The sequence below is a fragment of the Drosophila kikkawai genome, chromosome 2R (assembly GCF_030179895.1).
Source record: "Drosophila kikkawai strain 14028-0561.14 chromosome 2R, DkikHiC1v2, whole genome shotgun sequence".
Taxonomy (NCBI): Eukaryota; Metazoa; Arthropoda; class Insecta; order Diptera; family Drosophilidae; genus Drosophila; species Drosophila kikkawai.
The window spans coordinates 7,730,803-7,750,901 of record NC_091729.1 but is presented as its reverse complement, the minus strand read 5'-3'; the positions used below and the strand labels follow the sequence as shown (position 1 = coordinate 7,750,901).

Sequence of the window (20,099 nt, the reverse complement as noted above, 5' to 3'; positions counted from 1 at the left end):
AAAAACCCCGAAATCGAAATTTTTTTTGAATAGCCGCCATTTTGTTTAAAAAAATTTTAAAAAAAATCTGTTTCGTCACCCGAAAATGACATCTATTCTGATTATAACCCCGTTTTTATTTTTCATTTCGGACGCTCTGGAGACCCGGAATCGTGGCCGCCAGGACGACACCTTTTTTTTTCGACCACCAAGTTTGAAGTCTCATTACTCTTTGAACAACCCTCGTATCGAGGAAAGAATAACTTTTTTAGTTACTTTGAACATTTTTGAATACAATAAATAAAAAAAGTTTTCAATTATTCTTTGCGTTTTCAAATAAGAATTTTATTAAAAAGGGTCCAAAAAACGGCTTTTGAATGAGAAGACCCCCTTAACGCATTACAATAATGCGTTAGCTTACTTCATTGCTTCATTCTACATAAAATATACTAGATAATAGAAGAAAGTTGTAATTGAAAAGAGTAAAGAGGTCGAAACTCAAAGTTTATTTTTACTTCGTTTTGCACGTTTTGGAACTGAAAAAAAATATTAGAAAATTAGGAAAAATAATTTGTTTTCAGTGGCAAGGTTCTTGCGCTGTAAAATTACTTTAAATAATTTGTTTTGGTAATAATTACAAAATTTGTAAGAATTATAGGGTCAAAATATAAATTGAAAGGTTTCCGCATACATTTATGCGTGAATACTTCGACGAGGAATTGAGAAATTCATAGTAAAATGCTGCGAATTGCAACTTATTTCCGGTCAAGATAATTAGTTGCACACACTTAAAAGAATATCATTTACAACATTTTTAAGCTCAAAAAAACGCTTGACATGTGAAACGTGCTGTTCCATCTCTTGTGTGTATTTATTAACATTTTGTCTGTATGTTTTCGTAAAATTTTGAAAAATGTTACTATTTCCTTCACCTTGACAATAACTGAATTTATTCCATGACAGCTCGTGCAATTAGATTTAGTGTTTGGGCAAAACGCGGCATATGCTTTTTTCGCCCAAAAGCTAGGTACACAGCTTTAACCACATTTGCTTCGTTGTCGGCTGAAATTTGTTTGGGCTCATCCGCAAAAAGCTTCTTTTTGTATTCCATTAATGCTCTCACAACTCGCAGCTGATTTTAAAACAACAGCCAAATCCTGTTTGTTAGATTTTTTTAGCTGAAACTGTGGCAGCTTGTATGAGTAAGGGAGATAAGTTGTTATTATCCTCCGAAAGTTCCGCGGCTAATTTTCTTTTCAGACGAGGACCAGCACTTTCATAATTACATTTTGGACGACCAGTGATTTCTATGAATAAGCATTTCCCAAGCCATTGTGCGCGCTTTCCCCTAAATCTTTATACAGTTGAATTACATTTATTTAAATAATTGGCAAAGCCCTTCACTACTTCATTTATCGACGTTATGGTTTCGTTATCTAAATGTTTTTGTGCGATCACTCTCAATATCTGTTGTTGTACGCCGTCTCCTGAGCGATTGTTGTTGCTCCAAATATCAACCAGCTCAACACGACTGAGCACATATGGTACAGTACTAGACAAATTTGATTTTTTCGAAAACGTGTGGATTCGGACCAACGGGGTTAGTTTCTCATTAATTAAAATATGGAGAATTGAGAAAAGAGAAGTCATCTTTTGTCATCACAAGAGAGTCGAGAGAAAAAGGAGGAAGTTGTGCAATATATATAATATTATTTTAATATGTTATATCTCTCCATTTATTTTTATTATTTAAAAAAAGAAATATTTTATTGAATCGTCACTTGATTCAAATACTTTTAGTGCGACTTAATTAAATTACTTTTAGTTTTCACTGTTTAAATACTTGTAGTTTTCACTAGGATTTGATTGATTATTTCTAGTAATTACGAGGATTTGATTGATTATTTCTAGTAATTACGAGGATTTGATTGATTATTATGATTGTAATGAAAGTCACGATTTAAATACATTTAGTATTCGCTGCGACTTGATTTAAATACGTCTAGTTTCCAATGCGACTTGATTTTATTTCTTCTAGTGAATGTCACGGGGACTTGATTTAATTACATCTAGTGAAAGTCACGAGGACTTGATTTAAATACTTTCAGTGAAAGTCACAAGGACTTCATTCACGGGGACTTGATTTAATTACTTCTTAAACAAATTATCAATTCAATAATATGTAATCATTGACGATCCTGTGGATATTTTTTTTTTTTTTCTATTTAAATATGTTACTAATAAAAACGACATTCTTTCTACATATTTAAGAAAAAAACAAGAAAGGAAGCTAACTTCGGCACGCCGAAGTTTGTATACCCTTGCAGATTGGTTTTAATATTTATGTCATAAATTATAATGCCGAAAACAGACACTAAACTGAGTTACATACCATTTTACCTATACTTATTATGTTTACAGTTTGACAGTTACAGTTATACATTCCCAGCTTTACATTTTCTCTACATCTGCGGATCGCTTCTATGGCTGCTATATGATATAGTTGTCCGACTTTCATAAAATGTATACCAAAATTCTATAATAATAAGTAAAGCTCATATCTCAGAGTAGATGAAAATACGTTGAAAAACAACGAAGTTATAATTTTTTCTATTACTTTCCCTATCGTTCCTATGGCAGCTATAAGATATAGTCGTCCGATTTTCATAAAATTTTTACCAAAATTTTGAAATAATACCAGAAGCTCATGTTTCAAATTAGATTAAAATACGTTGAAAAACAACGAAGTTATAATTTTTTTGATTAATTTCCCGATCGTTCCTATGGCAGCTATAAGATATAGTGGTCCGATTTTCATAAAATTTTTACCAAAATTCTGGAATAATATAAAAAGGCTATATCTCAAAAATGATGGAATAATATTGAAAAACAGCCAAGTTAAAATTTTTTTTCTAAAAATTTATCGAACATTTGTATGGCAGCTATATGATATAGTCGTTCGATCCGGCCCGTTCCGACATATATAGCAGTGAGAGTATATAGAAGACTACATGCAAAGTTTCATTCAGATAGCTTTAAAACTGAGGGACTAGTTTGCGTAGAAACGGACAGACGGACGGACAGACGGACAGACGGACATGGCTAGATCGACTCGGCTGTTGATGCTGATCAAGAATATATATACTTTATAGGGTCGGAAACGTCTCTTTCACTGCGTTGCAAACTTCTGACTGAAATTATAATACCCTGCAAGGGTATAAAAACTAGCATAGATTAACCTTATCTTTACCTTTTTAACTTTGAATATTTACCTTAATAATTTACTCTTTATTTTGTAGGACAAATTGTATTCTATATTAAACCAAGCCTAAGGCCGAGGATGTGGTCGCGGCCGCGGTCAATATTGGATTAAATCATAGTACTCCCCGTACTACAAATAATAAGAAATGTAAAATTGAAAATTTTTGATTCACAAAAGTGTATGTTCTGTTTTGAAAATTGTAACTGGGCTTTTTTCATATGGTTTTGTGCGCCTTACTTTGCATTGGTGCAATTCTTGGAATATCAAACTTGAGTAGGAGCCACAAAAATGTCGCGTAAAGAGCTTACGGTTGAGGAAAGAAAAATAATTTTAAATTTACACGTAAAAGAAAGAAAATCCTATGCAGAAATATCCAAATTGATGTGTAGAAGTTGGGAAAAAGTTGTTATATTAATTTTTAATATTATTAATATTGTTGAAATAAACAACAATGCATCGCCTATCACTCACATCAGCCGTCAGCGGACGATTTTCCAGCACTACCACATGATCCACACTTATAATCAAACACTGCAAATTAACACTCATTTCCTGAATTGTGCCCAAGACGAAGAATAGTTTTTCTCCGACATCAAAATATAAATATTATGTTTTTATTTTATTTTCAGATGAACAATTTCAATATAAATTGTGTAGGAGCATGCGGTGGCCGCGGCGGCAGAGGAGCACGTGGTAGCGGCCACGGTCAATATTAGATTAAGTCATAGTACTCCCAGTACTATAAATAATAAGAAATGTATGTATTGCACATCATTCAGCACAAATGATAAATATGAATATACAAAACACTTAAAAATATCTCGCAATATTCGTACAAAGAGACAAAGAATAAAAGTGGAATATCAAAAGGCTATAAAAAATCAGCTGATCCACATGAAAAGTGCCCACATTGCAACTTCGTTTGTCGAAATAAGGGTGGAGTTTGGTAATGCATATCAAATATAGGCATACAATAAATGATGAAGAAATTGAATGCATAACAAAATGCTCACAATGTGATATCACAAAAACTAAGTCTATATTTTTAGAACATTTAAAATCTATCCACGTGATAGACTCAAGGGATATTAAAAGGGCATTGGAATAACAAGAAATTATAAACTCCAATGGTCCAAAATACTATTGTAAAATAGATATGTGCAATTATGTATCCAATAATCATAGAAGTATTTCAAAACCTATGAATTCATTCCATTCAGATAGAAAAGCAAAAATAAATCAAGGAAATTGATCTTAACACCTTAACAAGAGAAAGAATAAAGAAAGAAAAACAAGAAGCAATAAAAAAATCAGGTCGGCCGTGGTGGTTGCCTCGTACAATACGGTACGGCAATCTATCAGGAGACTTAAGAGACTACACCCCAATAAAATAATATATTTAAAAAAAAAAACTAAGGTGCGCAGACAACAAATTTCTTACCAGGAATCATATCCGAGGCTTTGTAATTGAAATAACATTTTAAATCCTGTAACAAGGACCAATTGGCGGTGATGCTACTGATCCGGAGCACACCACCATCGAACAACATGTTTATGTCCAAATATTAAAAACTGTCTTGCAGCCGTATCCTGAGGAAAATATGCCCTTAATTTGGACATTTCAGCAGGACAATGACCCTAAGCATACCAACAAGGTGGCAAGGAGTGGGTTCTTAAAGAAAAAGTGGATGCAATGCCATGGCCTGCACAGTCCCCGGATATAAATCCGATCGAAAACTTATCAAGGGCTACGTATTAAAGAAGTTCCGACTTCGCTTTGGCAATTTGTGCAGGAGGAATGAGGCCATATTCCCCTCAAGCGTTGCTAAGACTTGGTGGACTCCATGCCACCCAGGCAATAAAATACTTTTTAATTTAATTTTAAAAAATCAATATTCATTTTCTTTAAATTCTTCAGGCCTGTTCTAGTTTCCATTCGGAAGTGAATTTGATAACATTTGCGGATTTCCCTTTAACATAAGCGAATTTCCCTTGGTGATTTAAGGAAATTTTTTTTAATTTCCCTTAAATTCCCAAACAAAATCAGCTGGTCGCTTTCAACAAAAGAGATTCCCTTGTCTAAGATTTGCTAAAAGGGGCTGATCAAATTTTGGCCCGCTGTAGTCTCCAACTCATAGATAGTAATGAAGCACTAATTTAAATAATAAAATCTAAGGAATAAGCATTAAGACAGGAAATAAACATTTTGAAATATTTGTAATTGCAATCAGCTGTTCTGGTGGCAAAATGCTGGAAAGTAGAGTTGCCGAGGGTTTAGAAAAAATTCCCTTCGCATAAAATTTAGTTCAGTTTGTGGATTGAATTGGCTGGTATTTTAAAGAATAACACTTTTTCATATACTTTACCTAATAGCAGATATTTTAATTGTAAAACAACATAAAAAGTAATTGTTCGAAATTAATCTTAAATATATGCCGTTTTTTTTGAAACGCTGACAACCCTTAAATGGTCCCTCTCAAATACGACACAGCGGCAGCGGATTTGCAATAATGTTGAAGGCTAGAATCGAACCGAGTTTAAGGTGCACCCACAAAATAATTATTTATAAATTAAGTAAGTTAGTATTAGCTAATTCAATTATGCGATAATGTTCCCAAAACTTCAAGGAATATATTACAATTAACATTTGTAATATACATAATCGCATTGTATTTTAAAATAATTAATTTCTGATTTTGCGGATTTGAATCCGCCGGCCAAATGGCACACGGAAAGTTTCCGTGCGTTTCGTCTGCAAATTAACAGAGACTTAACAGAGGGAAATACGAATCCGTAAAAATTTTTCGGAAGTGAACACTAGAACAGGTCAGGGAAATCCGAATCCGAATAAATTTTACGGAAGTGGAAACTAGAACAGGCCTGCTTATCAGGCCTGCTTATCAGGCCTGTTCTAGTTTCCACTTCCGTAAAATTTATTCGGATTCGGATTTCCCTGACCTGTTCTAGTGTTCACTTCCGAAAAATTTTTACGGATTCGTATTTCCCTCTGTTAAGTCTCTGTTAATTTGCAGACGAAACGCACGGAAACTTTCCGTGTGCCATTTGGCCGGCGGATTCAAATCCGCAAAATCAGAAATTAATTATTTTAAAATACAATGCGATTATGTATATTACAAATGTTAATTGTAATATATTCCTTGAAGTTTTGGGAACATTATCGCATAATTGAATTAGCTAATACTAACTTACTTAATTTATAAATAATTATTTTGTGGGTGCACCTTAAACTCGGTTCGATTCTAGCCTTCAACATTATTGCAAATCCGCTGCCGCTGTGTCGTATTTGAGAGGGACCATTTAAGGGTTGTCAGCGTTTCAAAAAAAACGGCATATATTTAAGATAAATTTTGAACAATTACTTTTTATGTTGTTTTACAATTAAAAGATCTGCTATTAGGGTAAAATATATGAAAAAGTGTTTTTGTTTAAAATACCAGCCAGTTTAATCTAAAAACTGAACTAAGTGTAATGCGAAGGGAATTTTTTCTAAACCCTCGGCAACTCTTCTCTCGAGCATTTTGCGACCAGAACAGCTGATTGCAATTACAAATATTTCAAAATGTTTATTTCCAGTCGTAAATGCTTATTCCTTCGATTTTATTAATTAAATTAGTACTTCATTACTATCTATGAGTTGGAGACTACAGCGGGCCAAAATTTGATCAGCCCCTTTTTAGTAAATCTTAGACAAGGCAAACTCTTTTGTAGAAAGCTACCAGCTGATTTTGTTTGGGAATTTAAGGGAAATTAAAAAAAATGTCCTTAAATCACCACGGGAAATTCGCTTATGTTAAAGGGAAATCCGCAAATGTTATCAAATTCACTTCCGAGTGGAAACTGGAACAGGCCTGTATATTTTTTTATATTTTTTATAGTTGGTATTTAATTAATATTCAGCAAGAGTAAACGTTCATGTTAAAATGTCGAAATCAATCCTACACGCTAACAGAATAAAAGTGTAAAATTTGTTAGTTAACATTAGTTTGGGGTCGAATTCTCTTTTTTGGGGTAGAATTCTCATGAATTAACATATTTTCCCAAATTAAGAGCAGCCTCAGTGTGACCGCCACTTTTGTACAAGATTTTACCATTTTTGGTGTGGCCGTTGCCAGCTTGAGCAAATGATTTGAATTTTAATTTGTATGGAAGACGAATTTAAGGCCTAGTACTCTGACGAGAAAAATCCGCTGTCTAAATTTAGAGGAAAAAAAGTGGCATTGATAGGGGCTGTCATAATATGGAATTTAACCCACAAAGGAAATTTTTAATGCCATATTTATTAATATCTTAAATATTTTTTTTTTAATATTTGTTTACAAACAGCTGTCCAGTGTGACCAAAGAAAATCCTTAAACGCCATAAAAAGTACATTTTCGTTGCGTTTCAGGCTTTTCCTTAATTTTTTTGGTCACACTAGCTCGGTAACGAATTAAACAGCGATTCCGCTGTTTTAATTTAAACAGCGGATTTTTCTCGTCAGAGTACTAGTCTTAATTATTTATTTTCTCAAAAACAATAAATGTGCTTTATAGATAGGGTCTTCCCACATGTCAAAGGGCACGATGAGTCCTGATCGTCTTCCATCGCACTATGGGGCGAACGACCACTTTTTGTGGCATTAATTACTATCTCGAGAACGAAGCAACATTTTTAGGTTCCGTTTTTTGATATATGTTAATAATACAAATAGTAATATATTTTAGGAAAAATGGGCATGGTCCTGCCCTAAATTAAAGTTAAAAAAAATAACAATTTTCGGTGTATCCGAAAAATTGTTTTCCACCAAAAATTTAAAATATAATATCTAAATAATACAATAATGTAAAAACCAGAGTTGTCTTACCTTCTTCTTATATAAAATCGATGTTTTACTATTTCGATTCACAGGTTTTTTTTAAGAAACAATACAGAATGCTTGTTAAAATAATGTTTCCAACTAAAACCTGAAATTTAAGAAACTAGACTTGTTTTGTAATTAATATATTTATATTTCGCACCTATGGTTCTTCGTCATCGCCTTCGTTTTCCAGCATCAAATTCCATGAATATCCTAATAAGTTAGGGTCATCATCGTCCAATTCTTCTGTGCTGTTGAACTCGCAGGTTAATAATCTTGTTACCTCTTCTGGAAGGCAAAGCTTTTTTGTTACTCTTCTTTGGAGGCTTACTGAAGAAATTATAGGATATGATGTGTCCATTGCCCTTTGAAATACATCATAAAAATTATCCTTTCGACTGTTTTTTCTCGCATGGTGCAGCCGATCGGATTTGTAAAATTTATTTCTCGATTCGGCGCCCTCTTCTCCAAAGTAACCTACTGGAAGCACGGTGTTTTCACTTTATGTACCGTTAAGTCATTGGCAGCCAAGGATACTCATCAATAATAATTTCCGCAGTTTCATAGCAGAAGCTCTGAAACTTTCCAACATTAATCGGCAGCTGACATGAGAGGCAAATTAAAATTGTCCTTAGATTTGAAATAAGTTGTACGCTTATTCCTGTAATTTTAGAAAATTTTGTTGGGTCTCTGAAAGCACGACGAGCGGTGTTTCCATCATTTGTGCTGGCAAAGCCGCCAACTTTCGGTTAATCAACTTTCAGTGACATCTGTTTCCAAAACAAGGCTTGCACGTATGCTTTTCTTTCAGCAACTCTTCTCTTGTCTTCTTGGTTGTTTATTCTCCATTTTTTTACCTGGCATTTATAGCCTGCGTGCAATATGAATTCAAATAACCGAATCCAACAGTGCAAAGGACTTAATCCAAAGTTAAGGTTACTCAAAACTGGAAGAAACTTTTCACATTTAAAGTTCTTATTGTTCAAAAAAATCCTTTGGCTTAGATCCACAAATTGGACAAGCTTGGGATGAGTTCGTTCCCGTCAATGCGTTTAATACCTTCCCGTCGATAACTGTTAGATATAGTCGAAATTGTATGTACAAAACTTTTCCTTGACTTATGAGAATTTTACATGACTTTAAATTAAGTATCTCATTTTTCAGCGATTCATTTTCTTGAAGTATGAGTTCTTTCGACTCCTTCATGAAAGCTAATTTTAAGGGACGACAAAATCGAATTGATTGTGGTGTCCTGTTCTTCCACAACACGTTGTTGGATGCATCCACAAGTCTTAGTGGTGTTACAGTCGTAGCAAAAATACTTGAATCGCTAGTAATGGGTTGCTCTGACAAGTATCCTTGCTTGTAGTTTGACTGCCCAGAGCTGCCATCAAACCCATAACTAAATATAAGATCTGCAGTTAGGAATTCCGTGCCTTGAATAACGTCTTCTTGCAGGCATGTAATCCGAGATGCTGTGTGGTCAAGAAAATTTTGTAAAGGTACCTCTGCCTTTGTATCGGATATTTGCAAATCCTTCGGCCGGCAATCTTTTTTCCGATCAGCAACCTCCTTGTACGATGGAAACAAATTGTTTTTGGTTTGCTCCCTAATTGCGCAATATTGTGCTTTTGTAAGGTCCTGGTCCAAAAGGAGAGCTAAAGCCTCATTAGCAGAGACTTTTGTAGGGCTTGCAACTGGACGGCTTAATAAATGAATGAGAAAATTGTGGAAATATTTTTCAAGGAGAATTAACGTCATAAAGAGGAACAAACAATAAGCTAAATCATAAGATGTTTGAGCAATTAGAAATATTTCATATTTCATTAGAATATATCATATTTCTTTATTTTTGTGCGTTTGAAGTATTTTCATTCAAATGAAAAGAAAATTTGTTTGGACATACGATAATTTCGCGCGCACATTGAAAAGCACTGTAACATACGATAAAATTGAAACTTAAACGCTATCTGTGCGTTTCAGCTAGCTCAACAGAAGCAGAGCGAGTATTTAGTAATATAGTATAGTATAGTATTATAACCGATAGAGGTGCCGCTTTAAAACCCAAAACTTTAAATTAGCTCGTTTTTGCCAAAAAAAAAACCAGTGGCTAGTCTAGAATATTTATATTTATTTTCATTTTTATAATTTGAAAATATTTTCTTTTGTTTTTTGTGATCTGATTGTATTGATCTCATTTAATTTAATTTAATTTTTCTGGAAATAACCAGTAAATAATTGATTTGATTTTTTGTTTTTATAATATGAAAATATTTCGTTTCTTATTTTATGAACCTTTATTTTAAATATTTTTATTTAAACTAAGTTACATTATTTAAAATAAAGGCTTTGAATAATTTTATTTAAAATAAAGATTCATAAAATAAGAAACAGAATATTTTCTTAAAAAAAAATCAAAAATCAATTAATCACTGGTTATGGCCAGAAAATTTATTTGATTTATTATGAATACATTTTGGGTTTATTGTTTAAGAATGATTATGTAAATAAATTTAAGTTTTGGTTTTTTCTGAATTTATTTGAAGTAAAAAATAAAAAAGGTTTGTTTTCGATTTAATCGATTTTATTTTCAAAAAAATCGAAAAAATCCATTCGCTGAGAATCGATTTTTTCCCAGCTCTAGTGCCTAACAATTTTGCATTAAAATCTCAATTTCGAAGAAAAGCGACATACGATACTTTCGCGGAAATGCGTCGATATGATATGTATAAATATATATATTCTTTTTGATCAAATCAAAAACAAGCTTCAGCGTGCCGGAGTTAGCTTCCTTGGACATTAGGGTTTGGTACCACATTGCACAATTGCTTGAAAACAGGCTGGCTATTTTTGACAGACTAGTCCGGGCGCATCCAGGTAGACGGAAACCGATTACCAAACCAAAAGGGGTCGGTAAAATATAAAATTGAAACAACGCTAAGCTGGTCGTTACTCTTTGGCTTAATATTCCAGTCCATAACATGGTTCACGCAAATCACATTTATTAATTTTCGACGAAAACGTACATAAATAAGACATTGAATAGTTGAACAGTTACTATACAACGGCTTGTTACCAAGTATTTCCACTTACCAGGTCGTAAATTTTCGGCATTTTGGTTAAATTCTTTAAACTTTATCAGTTTTTGTAAGGTGTCGGAAAATGAAAACTAAACGTATCGCTTCTTTTTATAAGAGATAATCACGTAAATCGAGTACAATTAAAAAATATTGGTTCGATATCTTTAGATATTAAGAATTCATTAACCATAAATGTTGGTTATTAAATGCTTTATTTATTTTCAGAGTAAAATATATAAATTAATCTAAAATAATAATATAAAGCATATTGGCTTAAATATTTAATTCAAAAGCTATACAAGTTAATATTATACATTTATTTATTTATACTGCTTGATAAATATAGCTAAGATTTCTCTCCGTCTCAACTAAAGCTCTCGAAGGGTGAGGTAGGTTCTAAAATCAATAAACACACTTTGCTGAGAAACTAAAAGTAGAATCTCATAATGAATAAAGAAATATAATAATAATCTTTAAATAAATTGTAAATATCAAGGAATTTAAACAAAAATGACAATAGATATTTATTAAAATAGTTAATATAAAATTTCAGTCTCCTTTTGCATATGAATATTTTTAATTCAATACCCAAAGTACTAGAGTAACTTGACATTATTTTAAATGCATCAAGTAGAGTAATGAGAGTCATTTCCAACACACATCCCACTGGCATTTTCTAATTATCAATCTCAAGTGATATTTCCCGCCACAATTGATTTAATCGAGTCAATGAGGTGGGTCTGACCGCCTCCATAATTGGCTGTAAAAACGCCCAGCTTGTATCTGTGACTGCGTTCGCTCATTTGATGCTTTGCCCACTTTTTGCGCCTGCACTAACTTTTCGCCGAGATTTTCCCCAACGCGCTGCTGTCTGGGCAACATGATCATTTCTACGTCATCAAATGAGTATAGAACCGGTATTAAGAACATGTTTCCGTGGGAATGCCTCACATCAGCTGGGAAGGAAATTATCAGGGGCTCAGGGTGCAAGGCTTACAAGGGTCATAAACGATCGATTAGAATCAGGCATCTATATGTTTTAGCTTATCTTATTCTTATGTTATTTCATAGAATTCATATAAGGGAGCTGCTCATATGAACGATTTGCTTGGATAATCACTTAAAACCAAAAATATTCAACAGCTATTTATATAAATAAGGAGCTGTAGGGCATAATGAATTTAACATATAAAGTAAATGTAAAATTCCCACAATGCTGACCCCTTGAGAGCCCCGACAATGCTCAACTCAAATCGTTTAATCAGCACACTTTATTCGCGTGCTAATACCAGGTCTAGGAGTGACGTACTGAGTGCGTATGGAGAGAACTATCTGGGGAGAGAATGCATCAGTTAGTCGGCGGCATGGCATATAAAACCAGCTCGTAGCTCAGAACAGACCAACAGAGTGCATTGGCCAGTGGAATCGATTGCTTCGCTAGCTGCAGCTGATCCAATAAATCGACTTAGAATGAGGAGTCAACTATTTGTAGTGCTATTGTTGGTGGCAACCCAAGGTAAATATATTTGAGCTGACTTGGAAAATAAAAAGGCTAATCATTTTATACGCTTAAACCAGCTCAAGGGAAACCCAGTGGCAATGGCCTCGAGACCGACTATGATGCTGAGATGAGCGACTTTATGGATGGTCTGCCAGATTTGGATGATACTCCTTCTGGCATTGGCTCGCGATCGGATATTTCAGCAGAACCAGAGGCGGACGATATTCTGGCCCACCTGGATGATGAGTACGAAGGCGCCGAGCACTTTGACTGGAACAAATGCGACAAGGATCTCAGCGAGTCGCGGGGCATTGGAAAGTTCCTGGACCTGCCCTTCATCAAGAAGATAGCCAGCAACCTGAATCCGTTCTCCAGCAAGAAACTCCGTATGCAGTTTTACCTGTTCAAAAGGGAGTTCCCCGAGTGTGGAAGGGAACTGGATTTCTCGAACGAGCGGAAATTCAAGAAGGCTGGTTTCAATGCCTCGCTGCCTACCAGGCTGATGATCCACGGATGGATGAGCCAGTCGCGGGGCTCCTTCAATCGGGATGTCAAGAACGCCTACTTGAAGAAGGGGGAGTACAACGTGATCGTGGCCGATTGGAGTGCGAGTTCCGCCAACATCAACTACTTCTCGGTGGTCAAGCTAATCGAGACTTTCGGTGCTCAGCTGGCACAGTTCACCAGGAACTTGAATCGCCAATTTGGAGCCGATTTTGATAGCATTTACTTCATTGGTCACTCCCTGGGAGCCCAGATAGCTGGCTCGGCTGGAAAGCGACTAAGCCCGGACAAGATAAACACCATTTTCGCTTTGGATCCTGCGGGCCCCAAGTTCCGACATCGCAGCGCCGAATTCCGCATCGATCCAACGGATGCCAAATATGTCGAATCCATGCACACGAGTGCCAACTTCGGATTCCGACGGCCCACGGGCAGTGCCACCTTCTACCCCAACTACGGAGCCTACCAGCGCAGCTGCTACTATCTGGGTTGCTCGCACATTCGATCCTACCAGATGTTCGCCGAGTCCATTAATTCGCCGCTGGGATTTTGGGGGACTCCTTGCGTCCGGGAGAACGGCAAGTGGCAGTGCGATCAAAGCAAGCGGCAGTCCATCAGGATGGCAGGCGAGCCCTCGGCCCATAAGGAGGGTATATTCTACGTGAAAACCTCCTCGAGCGATCCCTTCGCCCTCGGCAAGCAGTGATTCCAGAAATTAGTCAAATAGTTTTATTTAGAAACCTTTGAAAATGTGATTCAAGTTTACCAAAAATAAATGTAATTTTTCCTTTTTCAACATATTTAAATGTGCAAAGCCATATATTTGTAGAAAATTATGATTTATATAATAAATGCACCATAAAATTCATCAATACTTCTCCGATTAAAAACTTGGAGCTGTGGTTGCTTTCAAAGAAGGAACATATTGGTTACGTTATGACACCTCTCGTGCCTGGTATTTTCGTCTGGTATTAGATAATGGTTAAGGGTTAAGGTGGTTAAAGGTTATATATTCATATTGCTAACTTGCGATTTATTAATTCCAACATAGTTCTATAATTTAAAACCCTTTTAGACTTTGATTAACTTTTTCAAGTACTTAAAATTCACTAAATTATATCAACCATAAATGCATTAGGTTGCTGGATTGTGCTCGTGGGTTAGGTTCCGGGTTTCTGGATCACAATGATGATGTAGCTCTCCGAGGGCACCACGATAACCTCGTGGTTCAAGGTGCGCATGCGCAGGTTCACCAGCTCGTTGCTCGAATCCAAATTAGTGACCATCTTGGCCGCCTTGAAGGTCAGGGTGCTTATCAGGGCCGCATAGTGAACGGTCAAAGTGTAGTCCATTGTTGTCTTGATGGGTATGGCGAACGGGTCCAAAACGATAATGCCAACAACATTTGGGTAGTTTTGGTAGCGTTTCAACAGTTCCTCAATTTCGGCCGACATCTTATGGAGAAAATATAAGAACGGATATATTGAAATTGAATATTGAAACCAGGCACACTATTTTAAACGACAATCCTTCTGAGATGTTTACATTAGTTTCTTGTTTCTTTTTTAAATTCTTCCCAAAATTGGTAATCCCAGAAAATATATATAATAGTATGCTTTTAAGCACCGACTTGTATTGCATAGTTTACTCAAGCTCAAAGCCGTGATCACCTTTTATGTACTTCAGTTGGATTTCTAAAGTCTGCTGTATTTTTACCGACCCAAAAAAAACTTGACAGGAAATCTGGGTCCCGCGAGATAAAAACAAAGCTTCTAGCATGGATATCTGTGACTTTTGGACAAACAATTCAAAAACAAATCAATTAATGTTAAGTTACTTTGGTGTAGATTTAAATCAAACTATTAATTGTTAAAAAGAAGACTATTTGGGCATCGAACTTGCATTTTTCCAAAAATTAATTTCAGTTCTTGTCTTAATTCCAATTGGGGGGGTGTCTGGCCCAATGGCACTTCTTTGGCGATGTGAAATATGCGAACCTGCGCTGGCTTGGCGTTAATTGCTACCAGATAAATATATGCGGCGTCGCCATAATTACGAAGGACAGATTACGGGGCGCACTTAATTGTCCGCCGTAAAGTGTTTGCCGGTATCTCTAATCCGGCCAGCGAAGAAAAACTCTTCCACCGTCTTGGAAGAGCAGTTCCTGCTCGATTTTAATTATTCGGCTACGTTCTCACTCTTAGCCTTTTGCATATTCATTGGTTCTTCTAGGAATGCAGGGCTTGCAATGCTTTGATTTTCATTGCACAGTAGTCCAAAGGCTCATAATTTAAAGAGTAAAGGGATTTTTTTTGCTGGGATTTTAAGAAAATTAATTCCAGTTATCTACAGAGAGGGAGAGAGTGTTCTGGCTCAATATTTCGTATACGTGTAAATTCATGCTCTGGTGTTGAAGGTGTTTCCGTATCGAAAACCGATGTCCTTATGTTTTTTTGTTGAAAACCCGAAAACTCGCGTACTTCAAGAGGTCAATTATATGTAAACAACTATTATTACCGGGAAAAATACATCTTTATATGGGTTATTCTCCTGAAGGACAATAGTGGCCAAATAATTAAAAGTTCTCTAAAAAATACTTCATATTTTTAAGTCGAGCCAAATACATTATTAAAATAAATCTATGAATAATGAATTAAAATGATTGCATTAAAATATTTCATCACTTTTCGTTAAAGTCAGTGCTTGAACAGATTTTTTTTGTAATTGTCTTGAAAATTAATAATTTGATTTTAGTGCTTAGTGATAGCCAAGAGCTATAAGTTTAAACATTTTATTAAATTGCAATAAGGTTTTGGCACATGCTTTTTTAATTTTAATACGTAAAAATGTCGCATTCGACCTCCGAGAATTGCCCTTATGTCTCTTAGGGGCAGTAACTTAAATTCGAATTAACCGCGTTGTCTATTTTTCTTGGTCTGTTCCATTTAAATCAAACTACAGATGCTATTATTGAGACTATTCTCTATAAATATACCTAATTATTATGGTTAATTATTGTTAAACTTTTTAATTTTTATATAAATTATTTGGATTATGAAGTAATATAATTTTATGCAAAATAGTTTGCATTTGGACCACAGTGTTTACTGGCAATCCAACACATTTGTTACTCCCTGACTGCAGAAACTTTGGCTGCAATGTGGTTGGTCAGATAAGCTATCCTCCTAATCGGTTATAAAAATGGCCAAGGAGGACGGCAATAGGTTTATAAAGATTTTAATATTTTAGCAATGTTCTTAGAGAAGGAGGAGTAGACTTACTTTGCTTTTTGGAAAAACAAATCATGAATTCAAAAATGTTTATTATTATATTGAGCTTCAAGTTTCTCGCGGCATAAATTTATCTCATAATATCTTAATTCTGCAGTTACTCTGTTTTGTAAATACGAACATTTTTCAATCAAATTATCCATGATGAAAAATGTCAATTGAGTTTAGGACCTTTTCGACTGCCTAGAGGCTATTTTCATTTATATTTCGGGTTTCGGACTGTAAGGAACTATAAAAGACAAAAAAAATCTCAAATTTGTATTTTAAAAATTTCAAAATTTTAGTAGTGGTACATTTCTTTGAACAAATTTAAAAATAAAATAACATCATGGAGTATGGAAACGGAATGCAATACTGTGGTTATGGCCAGGGCGGCGAGGTAAGTTTTCAACTTTTCTTAAGCTCATATACCTATGTCTCATTGTAAATATTTCATAGGGCTATGAAATGAACTATAGCACTATGGGCCAGGCCCAAGGATATAACCAGCAGCAGGGTGGACAGGAGTCTAGTAACCAAAACGGAGCCGCTGCCCTCGGTGGTCCTGGCTATCGCAGTCCCCTGCGATACAGCAAGTTGCTTCGCGAGATGAATTCCCGAAACGGACTATAGTGAGTCGATCCAACAGGTATTCCTCTTCCCATAGAGCTGATGTGTTTTTGCCACAGTTCACCCATGGATCAGCAGCGAGCAGGTGCCCATGGAGATTTCTACAACTCTTTGCCGGGCATTGGTGGCGCGGAGGGTCAAATGTACCAGTCGCGTGGCAATGGAAACTCGTATTACTGAAGCGGTGATGTGTCCAATTCGTTGACATCAAACTTGCATTTTGAAAGCGTCGCACTCCAATAAAACTTTCATTGAAATGTCTACATGTACAATTATTGATAATACTGGGATTTAATGCTAAGCCGATATAATTACATTGTGGGAAACCTTAACTGAGGGTGTTGATAGGTTTGTGCTTATAAGACTGTAAGATCGCACGTTAATAGATACATCGAAGAAATTATATCCATGGCTAATTAAAGGTTTGCCTGTTGATTATAATTAAGTGCCTTTAGTATAGCACTATGATAGTTGTCCTATTAAGTGGATGATTAAAAACATATTGGTCTGGTTAAAGGAACAAATGAAGAAAAGAATATCGTATTACTACTATAAAGGTCGACCGATAATATCAAATGAAATCGATTAGCGCGGCAACAGTGCAATCTGATTCATTCATATTTGGATCCAAAAGTATTGTACAAGAATTTTTTAAACGGCACACAAATATATTTATTCTTTTAGAAGAGTGGTGGAGCAATGTTATCAAAAGGTAGATTTTCAGTGTCCTAAACGTGCTTATGCCTTTAAAAGCTTATTTTCCTTGACAGAATTTATTGATAGTATTTCATAACCAATGTTCTGAAAATTCGCATTAAAAAAAAAGAAAAAAGAACGATCACTCAGGACCCATTTAAGTGGTAAAGGCACCTATTGTTAATGCGTCCTGACACTTATTAACTAAAAATAAATGGAATTAATTTAGCAGAATTCGTTGTTGGCACTACGCTGCAAAAATATCTAAACAGGAAACAAAACACTAATCCAGCCAGCCGACGAAAATGATCTGCAAGGCTTTTTTTAGATAGTTCAAAACCTGAGGGACTAGTTTGACCAGAAACGGAAGGACGGACAGAAGGAATTAGCTTGATCGTTTCGGCTGCTAATGACGATGAATAATAACAAGAATGAATATTAATGTTTTGGCTATCTAGTGTGATTTTATTTTGTTATCAGCAGATATGTATTTTAGAATCATTTTTGTTTAGGTTTCATAAAGTAACAACCAGAAAAATTTGTATATCTTGCCTAAATTATTGTAGTGTTGTCACAGAATTAAAAAGAACAAAAATTAAAATAAAAAAAAAAACTAATTAGAAAATTAAACTTTATTAAAAATGGATATGGACTACTCTACATATGCACAGCTATTTGGCTTTCCTTACATGCCCACTACGGAGCAAAGCTACCCAGAAGTAAGATCCCCAATAGAAACCCAGTCCAGATATTGATCAAGTTCTATATGTAGATGAGGGGCGGTGAGCAGCGACAGATGCAACAGAAGCAGTGCGAGAATTTTCAACAGGTATACAACCAAGGCATTCAGGCCTCGTCAGTTCCTGACTACGATCCATATCGACGCGAAGGGCGGGGAATGGAAAATAGGTCGAACAACTTCCAAGACAATCCCTACAATTCAGGGCATCAATTGACTAGTTCTGAATATCGTTGCGTGGCGCGGGAACAAAAACGAGCCAAGGAAATGCAGTCCCGCAATGGGTTATAGTAAGTAAACATCTCGTACTCTTCGCATCGATTACACTATAGCTTTCCTTTAATGTAGTTCGCCTTTTGAGCCCGCTGCTCGCTATACAAGTGGCGGGGATGCCAGCCACTACCCCAATTACGCAGGTGGGTAACCTTATTCCTTATACCCATACGGAAACACCTACCTTTCCCTACATTTTTTATTCCCCAGATGGTGGCAGGCGAATGAAAACCCAGAGCATGAATCCATATTGGTAATACTGAAAACCTGCTAAATTAAATTTGTCTAAAATATCTATGTTAAAGTTTATCACTACTTATTTATGGTAAGGGAACACTTATAATCACACTTGGATATGTTTTCAGTCTCTTAAAAGCAAGGCTAGCCTAAGAGACTGAAAGAATCTCACAAAAAAATATAAATAAATTAAAGCACTCGTCCAAAGTCTATAGTCTGCCTTTACAAAGTCATTCTTAGACCTAAAGTCAGCTGGGAAGCCAAGCTGGACAACGGCTTTTTGCGGTATACGATCCAGCGGAAAATGAGGTAAAGACGATCCGTGGTTTTCAGAAGGGGGAGCTACAATGGCTGGATATCCCATTTAAGGATGGCCCATTCGCTCATATTTAGCTTGTCGCCTCTTATAGAAAGCGGTGGTGTCATAAATTAAAACTTAAACTTTTGGAAATGTCAAGTATAAAACGGTAAATCTCTGCACACACACTCGTCCTTCTGCTGGAAATGAATGGCACCAGAAAGGGTTGGCCGGGGTGGCGGAGCAGTGGGTGGTGAGGAGGCTCGCCCATTGAATGCGCATGTTTTAGTTGCGGGCAGCGTTTTTCACTTGCTGGCAAAGATATACGGAGAGGTGCAATACAACAATATATAGGGAAAACTCCACCCACTTGGCCATAAATCTGGGCACAAGGCAAACTTACAGATTATCCGCATTTAGTTGTAAAGGTTCCCCCACAAAATGTATTTATTTCATTTTTGGCTCCACCGAAGACGAAAGTTTGTCTGGCTCTTCCTTGGCCTGTCGATGATTTACATTTAAGTTACTTTCGTCGGGCACTGGACCCCCGAAGATTCCATACTCCCCATTCCGTGGCTGCTCATTTACAATAAATTGTCATCGCTGGCGCTAAATATCTAATTTCTAATCATCATAAAATCTGATTATCATTTTCATAACTCTGCTAGATATTGGCCACAAAAAACTTGACACATTAAGCGACCATAAGAACAAATTTACAGCGGCCAAAGAGCACAACTCTTAAGTAAAATTTATGAAAATTAAAAACTTAG

At 35.7% G+C, this 20,099-nt stretch overlaps 4 protein-coding genes across 4 annotated transcripts; 3 read left to right on the top strand and 1 right to left on the bottom strand.

Annotated features, from left to right (window-relative positions):
• Window positions 1-12,506: 12,506 nt before the first annotated feature.
• Window positions 12,507-14,056, top strand: LOC108081848 (phospholipase A1). The gene is made up of 2 exons (XM_017177088.2): window positions 12,507-12,695; window positions 12,758-14,056. The coding sequence occupies exons 1-2, from the start codon at window positions 12,650-12,652 to the stop codon at window positions 13,888-13,890; spliced, it is 1,179 nt and encodes a 392-aa protein (XP_017032577.1). The 5' UTR covers window positions 12,507-12,649; the 3' UTR covers window positions 13,891-14,056.
• Window positions 14,057-14,196: 140 nt separating this feature from the next.
• LOC108081861 (dynein light chain roadblock-type 2) lies at window positions 14,197-14,748 on the bottom strand. The gene is made up of 2 exons (XM_070284300.1): window positions 14,730-14,748; window positions 14,197-14,638 (listed from the first exon to the last, which is right to left on the bottom strand). Exon 2 carries the CDS (start codon window positions 14,636-14,638, stop codon window positions 14,345-14,347), a length of 294 nt encoding a protein of 97 aa, XP_070140401.1. The 5' UTR covers window positions 14,730-14,748; the 3' UTR covers window positions 14,197-14,344.
• Window positions 14,749-16,670: 1,922 nt separating this feature from the next.
• On the top strand, window positions 16,671-17,346 carry LOC108081855 (uncharacterized). The gene is made up of 3 exons (XM_017177096.3): window positions 16,671-16,853; window positions 16,913-17,085; window positions 17,143-17,346. Exons 1-3 carry the CDS (start codon window positions 16,803-16,805, stop codon window positions 17,261-17,263), a joined length of 345 nt encoding a protein of 114 aa, XP_017032585.1. The 5' UTR covers window positions 16,671-16,802; the 3' UTR covers window positions 17,264-17,346.
• A 940-nt stretch (window positions 17,347-18,286) lies between these two features.
• LOC108081860 (uncharacterized) lies at window positions 18,287-19,088 on the top strand. Its single transcript, XM_017177099.3, has 4 exons — window positions 18,287-18,498; window positions 18,552-18,808; window positions 18,867-18,934; window positions 19,002-19,088. Exons 1-4 carry the CDS (start codon window positions 18,421-18,423, stop codon window positions 19,046-19,048), a joined length of 450 nt encoding a protein of 149 aa, XP_017032588.1. The 5' UTR covers window positions 18,287-18,420; the 3' UTR covers window positions 19,049-19,088.
• The last annotated feature ends 1,011 nt before the right edge of the window (window positions 19,089-20,099 follow it).